This window comes from Molothrus ater, chromosome 3, assembly GCF_012460135.2.
Source record: "Molothrus ater isolate BHLD 08-10-18 breed brown headed cowbird chromosome 3, BPBGC_Mater_1.1, whole genome shotgun sequence".
NCBI classification, from domain to species: Eukaryota; Metazoa; Chordata; class Aves; order Passeriformes; family Icteridae; genus Molothrus; species Molothrus ater.
The window spans coordinates 79,047,525-79,062,506 of record NC_050480.2 but is presented as its reverse complement, the minus strand read 5'-3'; the positions used below and the strand labels follow the sequence as shown (position 1 = coordinate 79,062,506).

Here is a 14,982-nt window from a genome sequence, read left to right as displayed (position 1 = left end):
AGGTCTGATCATTTAACAATTTGCAGCTGAATATTCAGTGAATCTATTCCAGATGCAATAGTGATGTAGTAGAAATAGTTATGTCCTCAGAAATTTTCATATGCTTACATAAAGTTATATGCTTTTAAGAAGAAAACAATATTTTTCTTCAGATGCAAGGGAGTGGTTGAGTCACCTTTCTTGGAGGTATTCAGAAATAGTGTAGATAGGGCTATGGTTTAGTGGTGGATGTGGCAGTTCTGGGTTCATGGTTGGATCTTAAAGGTCTTTTCCAACCTAAATGATTCTATGGATCGAAGTGTCTGACATCTCCTTGAAATCTAATTACTACAGTACTTTTTATGAGTGAAGGTCATGGATGAAGGCCGTTATCTTGTTGCCCAGAGAAGTTGTGGATGCCCCATCGTATTAGGGGGGCCAACGCTTCTTAATAAGTCACTCGGATTCAAGGAAACTGCCATTGCAGTTAATTTCTTTGAATTGCAATTTCTAAACCAAAGCAAATACTATGTGGTGCTTCTTATGAGAAAATGGAGAATGGATCTACAATGGTTAATGAAATGTCTAGTAACTTTTGATTTATTTGTGTTGTATTTGGTAACACAGCATAATTTAAATTTACTTCAGTGCAGTAACTTTCAGATTGCTGAAATCAAGATTCTTCCTATTTGTGGACTTTGTTTGCTTTTAAATATGTTGTTTTAAAATAAGTACTGCCCATAACATAAGTGTCAACAGTCATCTTTTTTTACCTTAGCTTACTCAAGCACTGTCTGGAAGATTTAATTCTCATGTTCATGTAGAATATGAATGGCGGTTACTTCATGAAGATCTGGATGAAAGTGATGATGATGTGGATGAAAAGCTACAGGTTTGTATCAATATTATTTTTCTGTGCACATCTATGTGTAAGTGTGATGTTCATAATTATTTCAATAACTTAGCTTTTACTATGGATATGAAGACACTGTGAAATAAATCTCTGTAGTAAAATGCAGTAGCTTAAATTTTTGTTTCTGGAATTATACTTGGTCTTCTTTTTCCTCTTAAAAAATGACCATGTGGTCCCAAATTATTAGCCATGTGTTATATATTCTTTTCAATCAAGTCAATAGTTGGTTTCAATATATCAGGAATATTTAGATCTGCTGATTGTGAAGCAGATCCAACATGAACTGGGAAAATTGCCTTTACAATGGAAGGCACCTCACACTATCTCCTCATGTTTGTAAAATATCTCCAGTCAATGACTCTAACTTTAAAACAGTTTATGCATTGTTTTGTCTTCAACTGAACCTCTGCATTAAATAAGCTGCATCCATTAACAGCAGGGTAGGGTCTTAATTCTGAATCTTCATGTATAAAATATTTTTTCATTTTCATGCTTTTCATCCCGGAAATGTTTAGTGGAGTTGTGGTACTTTTAGGTCCAGAATCCCAGAATGGTTGGGGTTGGAAGTCTAACCTCCTTGCTACACCAGGATCACCTGGAGCCAGTTGCCCAGGACCATATCCAGATGGCTTGAATGATGGTCATATTGCAAAACATTTCAATAGCACAAAAATTTCATTGCATTTTCAAAATTTAATTTCTGAAATCTGTGAGCTGTTAGATCCAGTTCTTCTGCATGAGCATACTCTATCCTCATATTTATGTATTCCTATATATTTTATCACCCTCCAGATAATAACAATAGTAATGATGATCATTTTGATAAAACAAATTGAAACCTTTAGAGGTCCCATGTTTTCCAAGTGTAAAATTTTTTGGTTATTTACAAATGCTAATCCCTTTCAGGCATGATCTAAATTTGTTTTTTGATCTGTTCTTGTCCTTCACTTTCTTCATTGTTGCCAGTTGCCTTCTGCAGTTAAGTGGGGTTTTTTTTGACTGGTCCCTGAGCTCCATCTCAAATAGGAAGGTATATGCTACTCAACAGTGTGGCTAAAATTATGAAGCTCCTATTTCACTGCCCACTATTAGTAAGTTTATACTCCAAGGACTTTTGAAAGAAGATTAAAGACTATTAATCACAGAGTCCCAGTGTCTGTGACTATGTTGTTTGCACAGGTGAATACTGCTGTTGCTTAGGATCACATCAGAGTTTTGTTTTTAAATGTCAAACTATTGGATGTGTTTTGCTGGTAAGACAGCTGAATAGATTTTGTAATCTGTGTCAGAAGAGGTCATGTCTGAAATTTCTTTTAGTCTAGAACATTTCATATATGAGAGACTATAACCTAAAAGAAGGTTAAGATAATTCAACTGGTTTCTGCTGTTGTTGTACACCATGGCTGCCTGGTCCTGTCTCAGCTTTTGCCTCCACTCTGGCACACATTTGTCCCCGTACTGCTTCAGTTTGGTGAGCCAGTGAAAAGCTGAATCATAAACATGAAAAAGAACTTCTGCTGGTTTAGAAAGCAGAAGAAGGTGTGGACTGAAACAAGTCCCAGAACTAGGACAGTGGAGAGGTAAGGGAATGGAGAGTGTCAGCCAATGAGGAGTGAGGCCGGTAAGCCAAAGCAAGGGTAGGGACTATAATGTACATAATTCTGATAAATCTTGGAGTTATAATGCTGTTCTATAACAGATCTAAAGGCCCTGCATGATGAATCCAGAAGTAATCATTGAATGTATTCAGAGGAAAATCAATTGCTTGTTAGTGATACTGTTGATGTAAATCTTTATTCTGCCTAGATGCTATTACTATAAATTGTTATTCTAATTTCATACAGACAATATGTCAGTATAGCATGTTTATCTAGCACTATTTCTGAAGGTATATTTATGCTCTCTGGGCTGTGGATTGTTAAAGTCCATTGCTGTACTAGCCATATGAATTTGTAACTCTAGCTATTTTAATTATCATTTGATAATAGAAATGACTATGCTTGCTGTTGAAACAGGAAGAATAATGCTAAGTGCAGATGATTGCCGTAAATCTCAAAACCAGCTAATCTGACAGAATTTGATAACGTGTGTAGGATGAGCAATGTTCCATCCCAGCTGCCAATTAAGTAATCTCCCAAACTTATCCAGTAATACTAGTGAGCTAAAAAGAGTTTAAGAGAAGTTTTGGCTACTCATTTGTTGTAGGCTGAGCTACAGGTAGAATACTTAGATGAAATCTTGTCTGGGTTATGGGATCATGATCATCCATTTGGGATTTAGCTCTGCTGAACTTCAGATGAGGCTTAGGACCTACAGTTATTTATTTAGTTTTGAAAATACTGCTGGATATTTTGATGCAGGAAAACTTTATTTGATCCAGCCTGAAAATCTATTCTGGTTATCTGTAGAAGTATAGTCTTGTGTGGATAGGGATACAGTAGTATCCTGTAGCAGTGTACTACTGAAGAAATGAGAATATATGAATAGTTTTGAAGCGCAATTCACCTTAAATCTTTTGTTGTTGTTGTTAGGGTGCATTGTTAGGGTGCATTGTTAGGGTGCACAGTTACTTTGGTTTGAAGAGGGCAGAATGTAGGTTTTAGGCTATGTATTAAAAGCAACAGAAACGCATTTTAGATGCCATTTTTTCTTTTTAGAAACTAATAACTTTCTATTAACTAATAAATAAAATGAGTACAACTAATGTGATATCAATGAGTACTTTTTTTATTGTGTTAAAGCAACCCAGTCCCAACCGGAGAGAGGACAGGCCTGTCAGCTTCTACCAGCTTGGATCAAACCAACTTCAGCCTAATGTAGCATCCTTGGCAAGAGATGCAGCAAACATTGCTAAGGACAAGCAAAGAGGATTTATGCCAAGTATATTACAGAATGAAACATATGGAGCAATACTCAGTGGCAGTCCACCTCCCATTCAGCCTGCAGTACCTGTTACAAGTAGTGCACCTCCTCTACCTCCAAGGAATATTGGCAAAGGTACTAGAAAATATAATTGTATATTAGAAGAATAGGATCATAAGTTGTTTTTTTTAAGTAATTTTTAGGTTTTGTCTTACAGTTATTTAGCACAGGTAAGTATTGGAACAGTTATTGGTGGCCTCAATTTAAATCCTTGAAGTGAATCTACATAACGTCTTCTGAGTTTGATTATTGGTATACCTGCAAGGCAGTACCCAGTAGTGTTTGGGAAAACAATACCCAGATAACCTCACCAGAGTTAAACCATTTATTAAAAGGATGTCTTCAGTCAATGTAGCTCATCAATTTTTTGGTTATATTCAATCTTTTCATACTTCTGTTTCTTGAAGACGTCATTGTCAGGGTTCACTGTAAAGATAAAATTTCAATAGCATTTGTCTGCCATCAAACTTTGTTTCAGACCTCAGAGAATGGAGAGTGTATGCAGAGCATGAGATCTTAACCTTGCAAATTCTTCTCTTAATAAATACATACTTCAGGATTGTTGAAATAAAAGTGTAAGTGTCATGATGTGGAGAACTGAATGATTTTCACGACCTGATATCTGACTGAAAACACAGTTGCCAATTACTGGTTGTCCCTAGATCATTAGAACAGTGTAAAAGTATGTGTCTCATCCTAATTCAGAGGGTTGTGTGATTGCAAAATCTACCATTAAAGCTGGTGCTGTGAACTTCATTCCTATCTTCATATGTAATCTGTTTGCATCACAGTAAAGAAACATAGAGAAATCCGAATAGGTCCTCTTAGTACAGGTCATATTCAATGTGTTTCATTGTTGTAATACCTTTATTATCCACCATCTTTCATGGAGGCTAAATTTATGTATTCAATTCTATTCAAGAAAAGTTACTATTAAACACATGGTTTTCTGTGGTGCTGTATTCAGACCCCCTAAGAGGAGATATGATCAGGAAATGTTCTGGGCACACATGAGTGACTTCTGCCTTTGGGAGCACTGTGCAGAGGTCAAAATGCAGGACTCCATGCACCAGTGATTGTGCCTGAGATGGCAATCTGATCTTCTGTGTAATATGAAAAGTCAGTTATGGAATGGCTGCATAAAACGGGCAGAAAAACTGAGAACAGAAAAGTCTGGTTTTGGGTTACTTGGAAAGGGTAGGATGGGAGTGGGGGAAGTTTAGTTATATGTAAAACTTAACCAAGGCAGGATTACTTTGACATTTCACATGAAGTCTAACCTTAATATCTAGACAACATTTTTTCACTTGGTGGAAAGGAATATTTTCCCCACCAAACAGGAAAATTTACTCAAGGAGCTTGCCTGGTTTGTTTAACTGTTAGATTCTATCTCTGAATTAGTGAAAAATTGAATAGTTAAAAAGACTGTTTTATCCTTTGATATTATTTTAATCATGGCCAACCATACCCACACTTAGCCCTTGCTTAAATGACACATTTCAAGAAGTGTCATTTTAATTTCATTCCCAACCCCAAACTTCTTGGCATCACTGTAATACAACTCATGCCATGAAGACAATGCTGCCTGCCTATTATTAGCTCATATTCTTTACTCTAGCGATGTATTAGCCTATTAATTTATATACTTAGTTAAAAGCTATAATAGTATCATTGACTGTAGCTTCTTTTCAGTTGCTGATGTTGTTAATGTTATGCTTATGGTGTATTATTGCTCCTTTATCCTCATAGCTTTAGGCTGTTTTCCAAGTCTTCTGAGCCTTTTATGCTTTTCCCTGCAACCTAATATTTGTTCATACCTTACTCTGTTTCATCTTTTCTTAATATGATACTCATGCAGTGAGTAGTGAGAAATGGCATAATATGTGCAAAATGCTGGCTTTGTAAAGAAAACCTATGGACTGTTTTTATGAAAAGAGGAGGCAGCTCTTCAGAATGAAGTAATTTAAGAGGCTCTGAAGAAGTACTTTGTGACTGTTTCACAACTAGTTATTATAGCTTCTTGCTTGAGTGAAATTCAGGTTTACAGTTTTATTTTATTTCTAAGTCAAAACTGATGTTTCACTTTGAGTCAGCAATGTGTGCTCATGCTTATGGAAGAGTGAGGTCCTTTTCTTGCAGTACCTGAGAAAATTACAGTTATCAGTCAGGGACTAAAGAAGGTAGCAAGATGTGCCTTCTGCCTTCTTACTGAGAAATCTGCTTTTTCAAGTATTGATATATTTTAAAGTAATGACTGGAGACAAATTTTGTTTAGGTAAAGTGTTAGAAGTTTCTGGGTGATTTTTTCTGTAATTTCTAACACCAGACTGATTTCTGCTCTGGCATTCCATCAGGATGCAGTGACTATAGTTGATGAATATAGTGTTGCTGAATACAGTGGTCCATCCACACCATTTCTGAAAGCACAGGTGTGAATATTAACACTTTGTGCTTAGGGTAAGTAATAATAATAATGCAGTATTTTCCTCTCTTTTTAGTTCAGCCTTCAGTTCTTGGCAGTGGTATTCAGACAATTTCTTCATCTAATGCAATGTGGAAGACAAATTCTTTAGGAGTGGAAAGTATAAGCAGGCAGAGGTCTTCATCAGATCCACCAGCTATTCATCCCCCTGTGCCGCCATTGCGTGTAACATCTACAAGTATGTTTCCACTTTCCCCTGTTCTCCCTTCTACTGTATCTAATCACAGTTGGCTTATTTTTCCATTTCCACAACTCATACTTCCTCTTTTGGTGACTGTAGCTTTGGCCTATCGTTCCCATCCAGTAACAAACTATCTTCTCTGATGCTCCAGTGAGTACTGTATGGTGTAGTGCAGGGTCAGCAGGAAACACCATCTATTACTACAGCTAAAGGGCTTATCATTTTATTTATATATATACATATGTATAGTTTTTGTGCTGTATTGCTCATTAGTTGTGAAGGTGAGTGTTACATGTAGGCTTGGGGCTGTGTCTCCACATTTTGCTTGATTCTTGCAGATCACTGGAATGCAAAAGGATGTTTTAATTCATTGCCAGCTGCTGTTTTTTGTGGTTTTAAGAATTCAATAGCAATTTTAATTAATTGCTAAACCTAGTCTGCTGTTAGTTGTGAATCACAACAAGATTTTAAGAAAAGTTGTTCCTCTAAATAAAATTTGTCAGATATTACTCACTTGGTTACTTTTCCATAAAACACAGACTGAAGGTATTGACTGGACAAATAATGTTAGCACTTTAAAAATGTATTCTGATCTACTGTTTTCAAGAATGTGACTGACTTCAGTAAGAATTTTCTTTGCTTGCACTTTAATGCTTGAATAAATTTAAGTGCTTGTGAGGTCTCCAGCTTTGATTAGGTGAAACAAAAGGTAAACCATTTTCCAAAGAGGTCCTCCTTCCATTACATGTAGTAAAGCATTTTTCTTACATACATCCTGTAACAGGGGAACCTGTTATGAGAACCCAAGAAATGAAATGGTAAATAGAAATTTAATTCCATGTTTCTGTCTAACTTTCCTATATAGATGTACTTTCTCCAGCACCACCGCCTCCAGTGGCAAAGACAGCCAGCATTATAGAAGCTCTGAACCAGCAATCAAAACAGCAGCCAGCTCCTCCACAAAACAAGCCAACCCCACCACCACTGCCTCCACAACCTCCTAGCAGAATCTCTCAGAGAAAGCCTATTCCTGGGTAACTGATGTCATTTTAATCTTTAATATACTTCATCATTTTTAGTAACTTAATATATCTATAACATGCAATCATCAATAAAGCATGCATGCTTTTGGCAGTGATGTGTTCATGTGAGAATGAACAGAAGGCAGATGCTAAGGATGTAGATGAATACTACAGTAATCAAGGATTACTACAGTAAAAACAAGACAGCCTAGTGATTTAAGGTTATCTGGATATCTCCAGAATGCCTAGCTATGATGGAGATAAAAAAAACTATAAAAAATATTCAATTCCTTATTCTCATCTAGTAACAAATAGGAGATAATGGGATCTAATGTCTGATTGTGCTATTTATTGTTCACGTGCTTTGTATAAGTTCTGTTCCATTGAATCTTTCCATTTGTGGCAGAAGTAGAGAGATCTGGAAAAGAAAAAAAAACTTTTAAATTTGCAGAAAAGTAAGTTAGGAGCACATATGCACCGGAAAACAGAATCATATCCAAAACATCCTTGAGAAACTGAAGGAGTAGTCAAGGGAAAAGAAGGGTGTCATTCTTAGTAATTAAGAACAATCAACTACAGGGATGAAGCATAGAGAACAGCAGAGTATAGGTAAGCAAAAGTCCTTAGAAGAAGGATCTGTAAGGACATTGTAAGTAAGGCAGATGACCTAGTGCTGTTGTGGAAGAGTTAAAGAATATAGTTTTACCTGAGCCTGCAAACTATAGGAATTAATTATCTCAACTGTCTCAACATCAGTGGTGCCTCAGCAGGACTGCTGTGTTCAGTTTGGGGCATTGCAGTAAAATTAAATACTGAGGTGGGAACCAGGGGAGATCAATAAGGTAATGAGAAATCTAGAAAATAGGGCCTTTGATCAAATTTTGGAAGAAATAATGTTTCATTTGCAAATTGGGACTGAAAGATGAAAGCAACCTTGACCCTTAAGCTCTTTTCTAGCCCTTTTTTTTGATGTACCATACTACATAAAAGGTAGACAAAATTGTTGAAGCTTTCTATAATGTACAGACTAATATGGATGAATAATTTTAAGAAAAAAATAAAATAGCAGTGAAAGAAACTTCGAATCTCAGGAAAAGACATAAATTGCAATAATCAAACTTGTATTATTTTTCTGCCTTATTTTTTTAAAATTCGGTGTAACTTTCAATTCACTTAATCAGGAATACAGAAGAAAAGTAGTACTTTTAAAAACCAAATAGCTGTCACCAGATTTTACTGAAGACAGGCCAAGATTTTTAAAATTTGGAAAGTAGTCTGTATTGTTGCTTTTTGAGTTCTTGTTTGTTTCTGAAATGGACCCATTTCCCACTTTCTGCACAGGACTGAGAAGTCATCTGGCTTAACTAACAAAGGGCAGACCAGAGGACTTGGGTCTCTACAACAACCTGGTAATTGTGGTTTAGAGATTTATTTTATTATAGTTAAGCTGTCATAACAATCAAAGGGAGAGTGTGGGTTTGTTGAGGTTTTCTTTAATCTGTTCATTTACCCTACACATTTAAATAAAATCAGTGCCAACATTCTTGTTTCTCTTTGTGATTGTGTAGGCCCTGATGCCTCAAGTTCTTTAGCATGAGCAGAGCTATGGGCCACATAAAGTCAACAATGGGACCATGTAATAAATACAAACACAGAATGGTTGATGTTGGGAGGGACCTCTGCAGGTTATCAGGTCTAACCCTTCCCTAAAGAAGGGTCAGCAAGAGTGGATCACCCAGGACTGTGCCCAGAGGATGGAGACTCCACAACCTCTCTGGGCAGCGTGTCCCAGTGCTGTGTCACCCCCACACTGACAAAATGTTTCCTGATGTTCAGACAGGGGCTCCTGTGTTTCAGTTTGTGTCCACTGCCTCTGGTTCTGCTTTTCAGCTAGGTGGCCACCAGCATATATTGGTGTGTGGCCTGTTTGTCCCCAGGTGCAGAACTTTGTACTTCATTGCTCCAGATTCTCCCCTGATGTCTGGACCAGGTTTCCTGAAGATCTGTCTTGCTAGTAAAGGCTAAGGCCAAGAAGGCATTCAGTAGCTCAGCCTTTTCCAAGTACTTTGTAACCAGTATCTCATCTTGTTCAACAATGGGTCCACATATTCTCTAATCTTCCTTTTGTTACCTATGGATTTATAGAAGCCTTTCTTGTTTTCTTTGACATTCCTTGCCAGATTCAATTCCAGCTAGGCTTTAGCTTTCCTAACTTCACCTTAAAACCCACTCAAACAAAGGATGCATTTTGAACATTTTTGTTTGCACTGTTGTTTGCATATGTCATAAACAAGGTATCAGATACACATTTTAGAATAGAAAAATGTGTTTCGAGCTTGAAAATCCAGAGCTTATATAGTGTCACTTCTCATTATATTGCAAATTGATATAGCTCTTTTCATGTCAATAAACAGAGGACATCATTCAGAGTCCATTATTCATTTTGTGGTTTTTGCTGTTAGAAGTAACTACTACTTTGGGACATGACAATAATGTAATCTCCATAAAATCTCTACAGTGAAGTTTGTGCAAATTCTGTGGTGGTTGTAGTGGAATTTCTCCTACCTTGTTTGCCCTTATACTATATGTTTTATATTCATTTGATATTACTGTGATTCTTTTTCATTTTCTCTTGACATATCCCAGAGGAATTTGCTAATGGCTATCTGCCATCTGTGACAGGAGTCTCCTGTGAAGGATAAAGCACCCTGATAATGATGGTCTTTACTAGGAAAGAAAGGTTCTAACAGCATACAGTCTGTAGTGAAGGAAAGGGGGAACAGGATATTTGGTTCTGCCCTCATCTATTTTATCTCTCTTAGCATATCTGCACTGCTTAATGTCTTAGGTAGTTGTCTTTGGGAAAAGTGGCCTTTTTGGTAAGGAAAAGGATAGAATTCTGTTCCATTATTTAGAAAGAACCAGTAAAAATTAAATACTCATGGGATATAAAATGATTTATATACTTTTAAGAATAATTGGTTTGGTTTCAATTGGTACCATCACTCTTCCTTTTTTTGGAAGCATGCCTAATATTTTTTTGGTTTATTTACCTTAGCAGGAGAGTCATCTTCTGTATGTGACATTCCAGGAACACAGACTGGTTCTACAGCAAATACTTTGGCACAAATCCAGCCACCAGCACCAATGCCAAGGAAATCACAAATAGTAAGTACAAAATGTGGCATTTGATTTTATTCGTCTTCTGCATTCTATCAAACACACTGTAGACATGATAGTGTGTCCTGCCATGGTAAAAGTGTGAGAGCCATGAAACATAAAAGGCCTGTATCCTGTGTTTAAGTATCTGTGTGACTTGTACTAAATAGTCACAAAAACTTTTTTCCTTGAATTTCCTATAGGATAGTATGTGCTTTTAAATTTAAAAAAGCAAACCAAACCAGTTGGATTCTTGTTAATGTCCAGATGTGACCAACACAATCCACAGCATTATGGTTGACTTATTGGAGATAGATAAGCTTTAGGAGTTAGTGACTTGTATATGAGCTTGGTGAGTCACTTGTAACATGTGGCTTCATTCTCAGTCTTTAGTTATAAGGGAACTCTTCTGCTTTTATAATGGACACAGATATACTGACAGTTGTTCATGTAAGTAGGTGAAATGACTTCAAACAAGACTAGCAGGAATCAAGCTCAAAACAAAAGAAACTGTTTCTTTGTGCTGTCAATTCTCAGCATTCACCTGGTGACAGGAGAGAAATCTCTTGGAAAGCATATCCCCAGCAGAAGGTGGTTAATTCTATATTTTTTTCTCCACCCTCCCCCAGCCTTACAGTGACTATTAGAAAAGACATACTGGATTTACATGGACTCTTGATCTGATTGTGTGGCCTTTTTATACTCTTTACTTATTATTTTTAATCTAGGACCATGAATGGTAACACATATTAGTGTCAGTACCTGTAATCTTATACTGGTGTAGGTAAAAGGATGTATTTCCAGATGTCAGTGGAGCTGTACATTATATGTAGTTAACTTGGTCTTTGGTTCTTACTTCAATTTTATGTTGCTTTCTTATGTGATAGATCCATAAAAAGATCTATAAAGATCCATATCCTTGATCATGCCAGTACATCTCTGCAGGAAGCGAATCACAATATGTAGAGCCCATACATTTCTGAGGTGCTGTGTGTGACTGGGTCTGGGCAGTTTCATACATTCTGTGCAGGAGTGTGCTTCAGTAGTAAATAATAAGCAGAGAGGTAGGAGATGTGCTGTTCCAGGCTCTGCAATGCTCTTGTTAATGGCTTGTAATGAAAACACCTGCTTCCTTCAGTCCCTGGTGTCTCTCCCTTCAACCATTTTTCCTTAACCATGTCCACTGAAATAGCAGCTCTCCAGGAGAGAGTTGGGTGTGTTTGTGTGCATAGCCTGGACATTGGTCTTGAGCACACAGAGCCCCTGTTACCTGTTTCTCATCTGATAATGATGAGAAGCCTCAGAGGCATCACCTTGCATTAGTTGGGAGTATAAAATTTTCTGGTTTCTTGCCTCCCCCACTCTTGTTCAACCAAGTTACTGTCCGTCTTGCATTAAAGTAACCTTCATTTTTTAGGCCACAAAAAAATAAATGGTCTAAGTAGTGTAAATTGCTTATGTTGTCATATTAACTTTGTGAAGCTACTGGACTCTGATCTTAATTTCTGTTGTGTGTGCTGGGATTCAAGTGTAAGCACTGGTTACATCCTTCCAGCACATCTGAAACAGCTCCTAACCTGACTTTCTGTATAAATTGAAGTTGTAGTTTCCCTATGTTGTTCTTTTTTTTTTTTTTTTTTTAATAGGACAAATTGATTTAGCTATGAAGGAATGGGCTGTGCTGGCTAGTTTTGGGGTCAGTGTCTTCAATGTTTAATAATAATTGCACATAATATGAAGAACGTATCTGACTCTCCAGCTCTCTCTAGGTCTTCATTTAAGGTGAATTCTGTCACTGAGCAAATCAGCTGGGTGATTTTCTTCTGTCATAGGGACAGAGAAACAAGGGAAAACCTGGCTTAGAAGTGTGTGCTAGTTAAGATGCTTTAGCTAAATTAATCTAACTAAAGCATCTTAGCTGAGATTTAGTCAAGGGCCCCTCAGCTAAAGAGCTTTAGCTAGATCAGTCTAGCTAAAGTTCTTTGGCTAAATTGCTCCATTTAGCCTTATACTTCTGGCTTTTTTGCCATTTCTTTACCCTGCCAGGGAATTCAGAGGCCAGCCTAAGTTTAGAAAACAAATGCAGAAGTTCTCCTTGAGTAAAGAAAAGACAGGTCTAGTTGTACATGCACATTTAGCCAGTGGCTTATCTCCTACACAGTGCATTTACCCAATAGCCTGTTTATCAGGTGGAAATTCCTGATTCACCTTTTGATTTCTTCTTTTTCCTCAACGCGATATTTAGATTTTTGAAACCATTTTGTAGATACATGGGAAATTTCCCTAGAAGATTTTATTCCTCTGGGAATGAGATCTATTTTAATTTCCTTGCCTTCTAAAGAACAAGAAATACCTGTAATTACTGCACTTTGAAGTTAGTCATTATATCACTGTTGTACTGATGTGAAGCTTTTCCCTCTTGACCTAAAAGGTGGTTGTGGTTCAGACTGTCATTTGTCTGAGACGGAGCGTCTGGAAAAATTGCTGTGCTGCAGTGCCAGGCTGGCAGCTCCCAGGGATGAGACAGCCTCAGGATGTGCCTGCCCTGGGCAGGCCACAGCTTCATTTATATTAGAATTTATACTAGACAATTTATACTAGAATGCAAATTAATGCTTCTAGAGGAACATAACAATCATGCTGCCTCCATCCTTCCCCATCCACATTCCCTCTTTTCTCTGCATGGTGCTCAGCTCTAGCACAATGGCACAATAAGAGACTGCTGGGCAGTTCTCTCCTCAGCAGAGCATTTTGCTGATGGAGAAAATGAGAGTTGTAAATGAGGTCTCTTGTTCCTTTTATCTGTCTGCTCCATGGCTGACCTAACTAGAGACTGGGACCAGGCACTGGGGGAACTCCAGTATGGTGATGAGGCCATCTCTTCCTTATGCCATGTGGAACTTCTGTCCCTAACAGCCATTGCATTAACAGCCATCTCAGACCTAAATGGCACTTACACCTCTGCTCTGACACTTTAAGGTAGAAAGGAGAGATTTTTGTTCCCTATGGCTGGAAAAAGGGTGGATTCATGGTGGAAAGCTTTACACTCTGCTTCCAGCCCTTGAGCCTCTTCACTTGTTGGGTTGTTTTGCATGGGAACACTGTGTAGGCAGCATTATTGTTGGTCTGCAACAGAGAATGAGGAGGCTGAAAAGAAATGCAGCAGCAGACTGGCTTGTACTGGAAAAGGTGTGAGATGAGGAAAACCAGAGTGAAACAATTTTGATATCACTTTGCTCAGAACATAGCCAGGACTGAGTCCCACTGCCATACTGGAATATTACAATCCTTACTAAACTCTACCTTTGAAAGAGCTGCCAAAAGACTCTGTGGCTGGCAGTCCTCAGAGCACTGCTGGGAGGCAGAGGATGTTTTGGTGGGTTCTTACACTACTGAAATGGGTTTAACAAATTAAGAAGAAACATATTGGCAGGTGGCTCAGGCCTCCCTCTGATAATGCTGCTGCTGTTACATTTGCACAGAATTTGATCACCCTATCATCTGAACAAAATCATGCTCACTGCAGTGATGTAGAGCTCTGAAGACAGAGGGTGACCCCTCTGTAGGTTTGGGTGAGCCAAAGTGGAGAATTTCTTCAGGAAACATGGCCTATGTTATTGACACAGTGGCTCCAAAAAGCTTTGGGTGGTGCCATATTTAGTGTGAAGTGTGAGCACCCAGCATAAAAGATATAGCTGAACTCAAACCTATGAAAAACTGCAGTTGGAAGCAGTTCTGAAACTTTCTTTAAAAAACTCCAAGTCTACTCTGTCTATTCTGTGCTGTATTATTTACCTTCAGGTTTTTTTTTTTTTCATTTCAGTCAAAAAGTAAACCCAAGAGAGTAAAAGCAATTTACAACTGTGTAGCAGATAACCCAGATGAGCTGACTTTTGCAGAGGGAGATATTATTGTAGTTGATGGTGAAGAAGATCAGGAGTGGTGGGTGAGTATTTTGCATTTTTTGTCAACACAGTTTGAAAGCAAGAAATTAAATCTTAGAGGTTGACACTCACTTCGGAAGATCCCTTGCTGGGTTTCCAAAAAACGAGAATAATTTCATCTCATGGAAACCAGAGATGAAATTTCAAAAGTAAAACTTCAGACAAGCTTTTAGCTTTTCTCACTCAGGGGAAAAAAAAAAAAGAAAGAAAGAAATCTGATTAGCAGGGTTCACAATATGGGGGATGTGGTCTCAGTGATCCAGAAAATTTTGGTGGAGTGTCAGCAATTTAAGAACCCGCTATTACAGGTGCTGTGTAGTGGGTGTCTGTCCTGGCTTGAGACAAACTTGGAAGGGAACTTCCAAAGGGATGTTCCCTAA

General features: G+C 37.7%; 1 protein-coding gene across 5 annotated transcripts in view; it reads left to right on the top strand.

Moving 5' to 3' along the window:
• The window catches only part of ASAP2 (ArfGAP with SH3 domain, ankyrin repeat and PH domain 2), an 84,378-nt gene that overhangs the window by 65,524 nt on the left and 3,872 nt on the right, over positions 1-14,982 (top strand). For 3 of the 5 annotated variants that reach the window (XM_036380295.2, XM_054514314.1, XM_054514315.1), the window contains 7 exons: positions 758-871; positions 3,634-3,889; positions 6,313-6,474; positions 7,343-7,511; positions 8,841-8,908; positions 10,558-10,667; positions 14,482-14,604. In XM_036380295.2, coding sequence (XP_036236188.1) covers positions 758-871; positions 3,634-3,889; positions 6,313-6,474; positions 7,343-7,511; positions 8,841-8,908; positions 10,558-10,667; positions 14,482-14,604 — 1,002 coding nt within the window. The remainder of the gene's footprint in view (positions 1-757; positions 872-3,633; positions 3,890-6,312; positions 6,475-7,342; positions 7,512-8,840; positions 8,909-10,557; positions 10,668-14,481; positions 14,605-14,982) is intronic. The other 2 variants (XM_054514313.1, XM_036380297.2) reach the window with 2 other exon arrangements.